This window comes from Macrotis lagotis, chromosome 1, assembly GCF_037893015.1.
Source record: "Macrotis lagotis isolate mMagLag1 chromosome 1, bilby.v1.9.chrom.fasta, whole genome shotgun sequence".
Taxonomy (NCBI): domain Eukaryota; kingdom Metazoa; phylum Chordata; class Mammalia; order Peramelemorphia; family Peramelidae; genus Macrotis; species Macrotis lagotis.
Genome location: NC_133658.1, coordinates 60,414,660 through 60,426,157, shown reverse-complemented (window position 1 = coordinate 60,426,157; position 11,498 = coordinate 60,414,660). Strand labels below are relative to the sequence as shown.

The 11,498-nt window shown below is 47.8% G+C and overlaps 1 protein-coding gene across 1 annotated transcript; it reads right to left on the bottom strand.

Annotated features, from left to right (window-relative positions):
• Positions 1-477: 477 nt before the first annotated feature.
• On the bottom strand, positions 478-6,775 carry TAF1C (TATA-box binding protein associated factor, RNA polymerase I subunit C). Its single transcript, XM_074201977.1, has 14 exons — positions 6,501-6,775; positions 6,004-6,097; positions 5,631-5,728; positions 5,448-5,537; positions 5,270-5,343; positions 4,648-4,883; positions 4,342-4,458; positions 4,088-4,205; positions 3,926-3,997; positions 3,649-3,784; positions 3,386-3,523; positions 3,014-3,188; positions 2,795-2,932; positions 478-2,661 (listed from the first exon to the last, which is right to left on the bottom strand). Exons 1-14 carry the CDS (start codon positions 6,639-6,641, stop codon positions 1,520-1,522), a joined length of 2,769 nt encoding a protein of 922 aa, XP_074058078.1. The 5' UTR covers positions 6,642-6,775; the 3' UTR covers positions 478-1,519.
• Between the last annotated feature and the right edge of the window lie 4,723 nt (positions 6,776-11,498).

Sequence of the window (11,498 nt, the reverse complement as noted above, 5' to 3'; positions counted from 1 at the left end):
CAGAAATCCCCCCTCCACCATTACTCCTTTTCTTGGAGTAGGTTGTCTGATTACTATTCATTCCAGTTACCTAGGTCTGGATTTGATTCCAGCTCTTTAGCTCTCTCCTATACTTTCATTCTGCTTAGATTTTCCCCTCCCCCTCCATTACAGGGGAACACCACCACCACTCAGATAAACTTAAAACCAAATGGTAGCACAAAGGCAACATTCAAAGCCCATAGTCCCCAACCTCTTGATCAAGATAATGGCACAATTTGTCCATCAGGTTGTTGTACTTCATTAAAGAGCTTTTCAAGGTGATTGGATTGCATTATCTAAGTAGCACTCTTATTATACTGGGATGGCCCAATGATGGACTATCCAATTATTTGTCCTATGCTGTTATAGGGTTATGTAGTTGTATTTATCAGATATTTTATGTATTTTGTAGTTTCATTTAGTCATATAAAAATATTACCAAGATCAGCCCTGATGTTAAATAACAAATATTTATTTGGTATTTATGGAGAAGACACTGGGTAATAAGGCCAAAACTCAAACTCCATTCCCCAACCCCCCCCAGTGTCTTTTTCTATGTTTCGATTTTTCAGCCAGTTCTTTGCAAAATCATTCCACATGACAACAAAAACAATTTAGTTTTTAATTTATATTCCTTTGGTTTCTTTTTTAGGGACAATTCATATAAGACTTTTATTTTCTCCAATAAAACTCTGAACTGTTTAATCAGCCTTTGGTGATGTCCAAGAGTATAGAAGGTCAAGTTAGACACATAAGGAGATTGATGGTCTTGGGTTAGCTGCCCAAATCTGAAAGTTGGAATGTGAAGAGTTTTGAGTCTCTATGATATATTCATTTGCCTAGAGATAATGAGGAAGAGATTAGCAAGCTGTTAGCTAATAGAAAATTTAAAATTTTAAAGGCTTGGAATTTGAATTGACACCAGTGAAGAAATCAGAGGCAGCAGCTACAAGATGGTTCCTCATACCACTCCTTAGACTAGCCTTCAAAGTCTCTCCTTCAAATACATATATTTTCCCTCAAGTTAGGACTTTGCTCAAGGCTACAGGTCTCCCCATTTGGCTCTGACCACTGAAAATAAATACCCAAGGTCAAATGCTTTAATTACTGACCCTAGTTTCAGTAATCAGCAAAAAAAAAGTGTCAGACCTAGAGCATAAAGAGCTCCTTCCAGTGATCTTCCATTAAAGAATGATTAATATTGAAGCAAATAGGCCAGATTTGGACTTTTCTAGGCAAACTGAAATGGAAACTTTCCTGAACAACTAGACTATTCCAGCTTTCCAACAGTGGAGCCAGATATAGAGTGAGCTTTGTAAATACTGCACGGTAAGAAAGGAGGTAGCACTGAGTGCTGATCTTTAATACTTGTGTACATCTTTCTGGGTCTCAGATTCCTCGTCTAAATGAAGATGTTGGATTAGTTCCCCTTTCAGTCAAAAACTGCAATTCCTTGAGGTCCAGGGATTTTAGGGGATCCTATGATCCACAAAGGTCCTCAGAAGCCCATGCGGGGCTTCTTCTTGAGTTGCTGTGAGCCTGCAAGGGAAGGAGTGTGCCGAGAGGATGGGATCTGGATGCTTGAATTCTGGGACTGGAATATAGAGCTTAACCCAGGGTCAGGGGAGAATAGGGTCTGGCTGTTTGGATTTTGAGAGGAGGAGGCAGGGGAGCCCCCTAGATAAGGGGAAAGGAGAGACTGAGTCCTTGGATTCTGGGAGTGCAGTCCTGAGCGTCTCCCTGGCTGAGAACTGGGGAGGGTCTGGCTGCTAGGATTCTGGGACTGGGAAGTAGAGCAGCTTTCTGAATCTAGAGAAGGGAGGATTGCAAGATAGTCTCTAACTGTCTGCCGCCGCTCCTGTGGTATATTCTGGGCCCAGGGTTCCTGGGTCAGTTCCAGAGATTGAGAAGTTTCAGACATCCTGGACAGGGGGCTAAGAGTCTCCCCAGCACTGCTGCTGATGTCAAAGTCAGAGTCAGTTCTGGCAGAGGAAAAAGAGCTGGAGAGCTGGGTTCGCCTCTTCTCCCGCGATGGTCGCTTTCTAGGCTTCTGGGTCCCACCTTGCTGGTTATTCCACCAACTGGCTCCCTTGCCCTCCCAGAAGGCTTCCAAACGTTCATTCAACTTGTCCTCAGGACATGTGTTAGAGGGCTCATGTGCTGGAGGAGGATCAGAAGGAGGGAGTGGGCCTAGGTCCCCTTGTTGCAGCAGCCGACCTTCAGTCATGGCAGCCTGCAGGCCCTCTCTGACCTTCCCTTTGTCTTCCTCCCTCACCCACTGGATATGGTGACGGTGTTGGGAGAAAGTTGGGGGTGTCCAAAGAGGGGGGGTTGGGGGAATCTGCATCAGAGTCTTCAACCAACGGCGGCAGCAAGCAACAGCCCGGGGATTCCAGGAAACAGCACTGGGACCAAGAGTTGTGTCCGAAGATGGGGCAGCAGAGGTCTGGTCATGAGAATCGAGGCTTGGCTCATCAGACGGGTCAGTGGAAGAGTTACTCTTTCGGAGAGAGTGGGCATTTTTGGCACTGGCATCTGGTTGGAGCCGGAGGCGCTGATAAAAAACATCTCCGGCAGCTGAGAGTTGGAATAGCAGCATGGTGGGATTAGGGCAACTTGGTGGTACAACAGCAGCCAAACCTGGGGAAAGACCAGTGAAGAAAAACCCAAGTCCTGAGTTGTTTATTTTAGACAGTAGATTGCCAGCTGCTAAACATCCCATGGACATTTTTATCCCCATTCTCTCACCCTCCCATCTCCAACAGCACCACACCTGTGAGGGGAGCCTTGAGACGGTTCTGCAGCAGCTGCTGTCCATGTGGTTCGAGGACTGGAAAGCCAGGGAGTGAGTCCATAAGTGAAGGGAGTGACTGTGGTGGTGCTGCCAGCTGGAGAGCGCAACTGGGCCCTCCTGGGGAAAGTGGAAGTCAGTTGGAGACCCCAACCCAAGCACTGTCACCTAAATCCTGCTGGTCTTGGCCCCAGGCCTCACCTGAGAGATTCAGCAGCCGTAGATGGCCCCCCTGGCCTCCTAGTATCAAGGGAAGCGGTGCTCCAGGACAGGGTGGGGGCAGGAGCTGACCCAGCAGCGGAAGGGACATGAGAGTGTGATTCCACTTCAGCATTGGCACAAGAGGTAAACGCTCATCCAGCAGGTAGAGAGAGAACTGGGGGTAGTATGACTTAGATCAGGTGAGCAGTACACCCACTCTGCATGTACAGAGCCTGGGGTCTTTGGGGAATGGGAAAAGGGTCATTGAGACCCCAGTAGTGTCTGCCTGAGGGAGTAGGGAGTATGGGTAGTAGAATGGGGTGTGTGGGTAGAATGGGGTATGGGGACCCCAAGCAGGGAGATTTCACTCACCTGTGTACAGATGAGATGAAGGGTGGGACTTAGAGGACTGGAGGTCCCCAAGTACTGTGCCAATAAGACTCGCTCCCCTCGTTGACATGAAGCTTCAGCTCCTACACGAAAAAGGAGCTTGCCACAATCTGAGGGAGCCTGAGTTTAGAGAAACAGATGAGAGGTCACACCTCTGGACCATAGAGCCAGCCCATACAGATATCCCACATACCCTAAAGTTTCTTCTCACGTGGGCAGTGAGAATTACCAAGCTTAGTCCATACCCGAACATCTGTGAGTTTGACTCCAGTGCGGTCAGCAATCGTCAGCATCCGGGGGTGGGCAGTGAAGTCTGCCCAACGCCATGAAGATGGGTCCTTGAAGACAAGAGTCTTGGGGTCTTTGTGGATTTGCTGCAGTCTTAGGGAAAGAAGAAAAATGTGTCTCTGTTTGGCTGACAGGAGGAATGGATCTGTCTGAAGATAATGGCAGCCAGGCCTGGGAAAGCCTTTAGTGAAGGGGTTGGAAGGCTGGTCATGACTGACCCAGAGGCCAACATACCCATCCTGTGGGCTCCACAGACAGACAGCTCCTGAGCGGGTGCACACCGCCAGCTCTCCAGGAAGATGAGGGCTGCAAGGATGGAGGGAGTGATGTCAGCATGGGGATCCCCTTTCCTTTCTGTGGTACCTGAGCCTTTTATATCTCAGGTATCCACCTTACCTGAGGCTGATCCCTGTGGCTCCTTTCTCCATTTCCAGTACCTGGAGGGGATTGGGATGCCCTTGACGACTGACCTGCCACACAGCACAGTGATGATCAGAGCGAACAGCCAGCAGAGCTGAGGAGAGGGTAGGAGTTAGCCAAAGACTAGGGGACAAAAGGCAACAGGAGCCAAATCAGGAAGCAGCCTGGCAATGAGTGCAGGCTGAAAGGTGGAAAATGGGGCCTCAGAGCCAGAGTTTTACATGCCTCACCTTCCCCCTGGATTGTGCGAGTCACCACCTGCCGGACTGGTCCCCGGAGCAAGATGCAGGTTGGGTCCCCAAGAACCTGAGGCTCACCAGTGGAGGACAGTTTTACCTTCTGGAAGTCTGAGCAGCTAGCTAAGGCAGTTTTAAAATTGAAGACCTAGAAAGGACCTTTGACACTATCTCTTGTAAGCTACTTTAATAGAGCCCCAATGCAGCCCAAATCCTTGGAGCATAGATTTAACATTCCACGTTTGGTCAGTCTCTCCCAATCCCCCGCACCCCCTCCTTCTCCCTGGCAGGAAAGGATACTCAGCTGGTCGTGGGCTCGACTAGTTGGGTAGACCAGCTGCCCAATGTGGGCTCTGGTCCCTGGAACCCAAGTGAGACTCCCGCCTGTGGAAGCTTCATCCAGCAGCTTTTTCCAGCGGGTCTCCAGCTCCTCATGCAGCAGCCCCCCGAGCAGACCTTCCACCTCCTTCCCCAGCACAGTTCCCCCCAGGATGGAGAACCGTCGCTGACGGGTACTCCAGTGGGCCCAGGGGCACCTGGAGATTAAAGAGCCAACTAAAAATCAGACCAGACCACTGCTTTCAGAACACAGAAAGGAGCACAAAGCACTTTCTTTTATAGCAACATTTTAAGATAAGTTGGGTAAGGATTATTATCCCCATTTTACAGATGAGAAAACAAAGCTTAGTCACCTAACCTGTAAATGTCAGAGCTAGGACTTAAACCCACTGGGGCTTCCAATGCAGCCACTGACTTAGCATGGTGGGGGTGATCAGGGAGAAATTTGGTAGACAGGTGGAGGAAATTCTAGTCTCACCTCTCAACTCTCCCTTCTTTGCAATCTGAAAATCACCCAGGTCTGACTTCTCAACTAACTCTGTCCACAACCCCTGCTCTCATTTTTCCTCCTTGGGTCACTTGCCCCATGGGTTGGTGTCCACCGAGGTCCTGGAACAACCATTCTGCATTCATCACTGTCCGAGCCTTGCGGGATTTCTGGAGAGAAAGCATCACTTACTTCTTACCTTTGGTCAAACTGCCATCACCTTCCTGTGTCATCGGTGGGTCACTTTTATCAGTTATCCAGTGGCCAAATTTACCTTTGGTTCTCCCAGGTTAAAATTCTCCTGCAGCAGCATTCCTAGGGGCCCGAAGGCAATGTCCCCATGATGGCACAGGAACTGGTTGAGCTAAGGGGGACAGAGACAAAGACAGTGACCACAGACTGCAAGGACCAAGATCGGAGCCCAGAGTAATCCCTGAAAGCCCCAATGCCCACTTACCTGTTCTATAACATTAGCTCTTGCCTTGGTCCTGGCTGAACGCGTCAGTCTCCCCAGGAAGCACGGATCTTGGGAGGTCGGCTCAGGTTCCCAGGAATCTGAAGGAAAGATTAGAGACTAGGGAGAAGGGGTCCAAGGTTCTTGGTAAAAGGAGCTGCGTTGTGTGGGAGAGTCTGAGAATAAGAAGTTTAGGAGAAAGTCCTAAGAAGGTAGATAAAAGTCTAAAAATGCAATCCCAGAAGGGGAGGATCATTCTAGCTTGTGATCCGTTCAGCTGGCTGCTAAAGGAAGCTTCCGGAGAGGGAGCTTCGAGACCTATGCCCATTAAAAAGGGCCGGCGGGCAGGGAGGTTGTGGCAGAAGGGGCCCCTCACCAGCTGCGGGGCGCAGGAAGGGCAAGGGCCCAGGAGTGTCGGAATTCCATCTCCCCCACTTTGTCACGTACGCCTCCTCCTGCTGGGGGTTAACCTGGGAGACAAGGAAAGAGCCCATCGGTCCATGCCAGTCTCATCTTCTTTCTGTGGCACGGAGGAGAGAGCCCGGGTTGGAGGGCCCTTGTTCACCTCCTGCCAACTCATCACTGGGCCAAATCCGAACAATCCAGACCCTTTCTGTCCCTCTGGGGAAGGTGTGAGCCCGGGGTGGGTGCCACAGATGCCGCATTATTATTGTTTTTTTAGTTTTTAGGTTTTTGCAAGGCGGAGAGGTCGTTGTTAAGTGTCTGAGGCCGGATTTGAAGCCGGGTCCTCCGGACTCCGGGGCCCTGGTTCCTCATCTGATAAAGCACGGGGCGGCTGGCACGAGGGCGGCAGCCCGGGCCACGCGCCGGGCCACGCGCCAGGCCCGGAGCCGCCGGCCGGGCCGTCCGTACCGTGGGCTCCCGCGGCGCGGGGGGCCTCAGCAGCTCCATGCAGGCACTCCACGCGGGGGCCTGGTGGACGTCGGGGGCATCGTCCAGGCCGGGGGAGCCGGACAAGAAGAAGGCGGGCGGGAGGCAGTCGGGGAAGTCCATCGGCGCGGCAAGCTCTTCCCGCGCTCTCTACCGCCGGCAGCGCGGGCGAACGCGGCCTAGCTGACGCGCAGGCGTCCTCGCAATGCGCAGGACCAAACATGGCGGCCCCCTCGGCCGCCGTCCGCAGCTGGGGGCCGCCATTATCCCCGGCGCCCCGGGGGCCCCGCCCCCTTTGGACCAGCCGCCCCGACGGTGGCCCGCGGGGCTCACGCCTAGGCCCCGGGGGAACCGCCGCGTTGGAGAAGACGCCCCACGTGTTGCCCCGCCTTCGGCTCCCCGTCGTGGTGCCGTCGCAAAACGCTGTCGTAAAACACTGTCGCGTCCTCAGCGGACTCTGCAGGCGCTCCGCCCGCTTGGCCGGAAGTGACTCCGGGAGAGCGAGGCCTGCTTCCGGCCCTGCAGCCGGCGGAGGGCTAGACCACGAGATTAACCCACTGACTGATTAAATCCGACCCCTCCCTCGCCCCCTCCCTAAATAGGTCGTCCAACACTTGGTGAACTTCTTGAAAATACGGATTTTTTTTTTAAAGAAAGATTTTATTTATTTTGAATTTTGCAATTTCCCCCATCTTGCTTCCCTCCCCCACCCCCACAGAAAAGCACTCTATTAGTATTTATTTACTTCGCTTCCCTGATATACATTGAACTAAGTTGAATGTGATGAGAAAGAAATCACATCCTTAAGGAAGAAAAATAAAGTATAAGAGATAGCAAAATTACATTATAATTATAAGGGGTTTTTTTTTCTAATTTGACAGCAATAGGTTTTGGTCTTTGTTCAAACTCCACAATTCTCTGGATACAGCTGGTATTCTCCATCGCAGACAGTCCCAAATTGTCGCTGATTGTTGCACTGATGGAATGAGCCGGTCCGTCAGGGAAAGCAGGGATTTCCTTTAATCTTTCTCATATCCCCAGCTCAGCCCAATGACTGGCCCTGTAGTGGCTGGAACTTAATAGTTGCCGCCTGACTGACCAGGGATGAGGCTTCACGATTTCCTCCCTTCACATTGCTATCCTGGACAAAGCACTTGATCTCTCTGGATCTCAGTTTCCTCTTCTGTCAAATAAGGGGGTCGGGCTAGATCCGGGCTCTTAACCTAAGGCTCATGTCCTCTCTAAAGTCACTCAATCTCCCCCCCCCCCCCCAACCAAAAGTGTCCTCCCAAAAAACTCAACCTTTGCGATGAATTTGTAAGACAAAATATATTCCCACATTGGCTGTTCCAAAAAATTAGTTATTTCTGGAAAGAACATAAGACATTCTGCCATTAGCCTTAGACCTTTGCAGACTTTGAAAGACTCTAGCACTCTACTTGTGCTGATTTTCTTCCTTTGTGAGGTCTGTCTCTAATGAGATTTGCAATTGCAAATACAGGACTTGCATTTGGAGAGTTTTCTCTCTAGAGTCCCATTTGGATTATGATTTCCCCTTGTCCAGAGAGCATCATTCTGATATGTGACACTAGCACAACACTAAGGGAAACAGACTTACTGATGTGTACAGGCTTCTGAGCACAGCTCAAGCTTACCAGTCATGTATCACACACTTATATTCACACACACTCATTCATCCTCCCATATTCTTGGTGATTGCTTGGAGGACAATCCTGGTGGAGAGGTGTTTTCTCAAGATGGTACAGTAAGCATCCTCTCCAGTTCTGCCTCAGCTCCTTGAAATTTCAATCCTAGTCACAGCAGACATTCAGGAGCTCAAATCAAAGCTGCTGGAAATGAAATAAAAAAGACTTTTGATGGGTGGACAACTCACCCTCAACTCAATGAGGAGCTCATCCTAAACTAGTCAAATTTTCCAAAGCCATTTTAATTCATACGTATTTTGGATTGAATAGTTGTGAATATATGTATTTGAACCAACTGTATAAGAAGACTAATACTGTTTGATTTTTGTCTTTGTACCCTCCCAGCACCTTGTATGGTGCCTGGCTCTTAGCAGATACTTAATAAATGCTCTTGTGTTCAATAATGATCCCCTCCAATGTATCCGAACATCCTTACCCAATGGTCAAGGGGGAGTATCTAAGAACAGTTCTCAGGGATTTCTGAGATGTACCTGGCATTAAGGAGTTTTCTTTGTGAAACTTTCAGTGATTTTATTGACCATGAAACACTATGTAAATTTGATTTGTGATTTTTTTTCCAGTTTGAAAAAAAATAAAGTCACTCAATCAACAATTCTGATGAAAAAGTCTGTGGAGGGGCGGCTAGGTGATGCAGTGGATAGAACACCAGCCCTGGAGTCAGGAGTACCTGAGTTCAAATCCGGCCTTGGACACTTAATAATTACTTAGCTGTGTGGCCTTGGGCATGCCACTTAACCCCATTGCCTTGCAAAAACCTTAAAAAGAAAAAGGTCCGTGGATAGGTTTCAGGGGTTTCATGAACTTACACAGGTAAATGTATTTATTTGTTTATTTCAGTAGATATTTATTCAGTGGGTAGAGCACTGACTCTGCAGTCAGGAGGACCTGAGTTCAAACTTGAATTCGAATACTAGACACTCACTGGCTGTGTGATCTTGGACAAGTCAACTAATCCTGATTGCCTCCCATCCAGGAGCATCTCCAGTTATCCTGATCCATACCTGACCACTGGACCTAGATGGCTCTGGAGGAGCCATATGCTTGTTATAGCATCACCCCCCCCATCTTCTTTTTTTTTTTAATTTTAGTTTTTGCAAGGCAATGGGGTTGAGTGACTCGCCCAAGGCCACACAGCTAGGTCATTATTAAGTGTCCGAGGTCGGATTTGAACTCAGGGACTCCTGACTCCAGGGCCGGTGCTCTATCCATTGTGCCACCTAGCCGCCCCCATCATGGTCTTCAAGAAGGAAAGACAAACAACAGCAATGATATATAATTATATTAGGAATAATATTTCAGTATATAATGTCTTTCATATTTAATGCAACTAAAAACATGATTCACCAGTTTGTCCAAGGGGTCCATGGAGCAAACAAGATGCAGAACTTGCAAATAACTAAATGGATCCAAAAGGGTTCCTTTAGCTCATCAGGGAGGAAAGATGAGGAGGAATTTTCTCTGTGTCAGCAGAGGGCGATATCCCCACAGATTCCTGGCTTCTTACTTAGGAAATTGACTTTGGACCAATAGCTTAACCCCTCTGGGCCCCAGGTTCTGCATCTGTACAATAAGAGGAGATTGGGCTAGATATTGCTAAGATCCCAACCATTTCTGACATTCTGTGACCATGCTGTCAGTTCCTGGGCCTTTCTTTTACCTCTCAGGAAATGCCTCCCCTTTGAAATGAGCAGGTCCATCCCCTTTATTGTTTTGCTTTCCTTATATCAAGTATATGCAAGTGAGCTAAGTATCAAGAATTTCCACATCACAAAGCTCTGCATTGTTATAATATCACAGGTTGTTTTTTTTAAAGTGATTATGAGGGGTGGCTAGGTGGCACAGTGGATAGAGCACCGGCCCTGGTGTCACGAGGACCTGAGTTCAAATGTGACCTCGGACACTTAATAATGACTTAGCTGTGTGTCCTTGGGCGAGCCACTTAACCCCATTGCCTTGCAAAAAAAAAAAAAACCCAAAAAAGTGATTATGAGCAACTTTCTTACTATGATATATTTTTTTTAGTTTTTTGCAAGGCAATGGGGTTAAGTGGCTCGCCCAAGGACACACAGCTAAGTCATTATTAAGTGTCCGAGGTCACATTTGAACTCAGGTCCTCGTGACACCAGGGCCGGTGCTCTATCCACTGTGCCACCTAGCCACCCCTTTATTATGATTTTTAACACTAGGATTGTCTTGAATCATATTGCTGAGAATAATGAAGTATTCATAGTTGTCCATAGTACAGTATTTTAATAGTTACTGTGTACAATATTCTGGTTCTGTTCATTTCCCTTTGTATTAGTTCATATAAATCTTTCCAGGTTTTTCTGAGGTCTGCCTGCTCATCATCTCTGATAGCATAATATTATTTCATCACAATCAGGTACCATGGTTTGTTCATCCATTACCCAATTAATAACTACAACTAGCAAAGCAGTTCATAAATGTTATCTCACTCTGGGAGTGATTGATACTATAATCACCCTTATTTTTGCATGGTACTTTAAAGTTCTCAAAGTACTTTGCATATACACATATATACATTTTTATATATTTACATATCAATATACAGTCTTGAAATTAACAACAGAACTTAGTTCATATAGTTCCTGGGTTTGTTTTTTTAACAGGTGTAGTTTCAGGTATTTTGTAGTGTCTAGAGTTATTTTAAATAAACAATGAAATAGATATTGAAGATTTTCCCACTCTACAGATGAGAAAACAGACTTAGGTTAAGTGACTGACTTATAGTTTCACAGAATGTCAGAATCTGAATTTGAGTCCAAGGTTTCCAAACTCCAAGTTCAGTGTTCTGAGCAGCTAGCTGGAACACTAGATAGAGCCACTGGACCTGGGGAGCAGGAAGACCTGAGTCCAATTCTAGTTTCAGATATTTCCTAGCTGTGTGACTCTGGGAAAGTCACTTAACCCTGATTATCTCACATCCAGGGTAGCCAAGGCCATCTCCAGCCATCCTGATTCATAATCTGGCCACTGGACCCAGATGGCTCTGGAAAAGAAAGTGAGACTAGTGACCTAGCACAGCCCCTCCTCACTGAAGTCCAGTTCACTTCCTGATATCATGGTGTTATAAATAGCTCTTAAATACTTAGTCCAGAGTGATTAAAAATGGCTTTTATTAAAATATCTTAACAAAAGCACCACCTCTCTCAAGAGGAGAGGGGTGTTGAATCCTGGAAATGCTAGATCTTATATGTATTTTGAAAGGCTTGTTCCTCCCCCTTCATGCCAA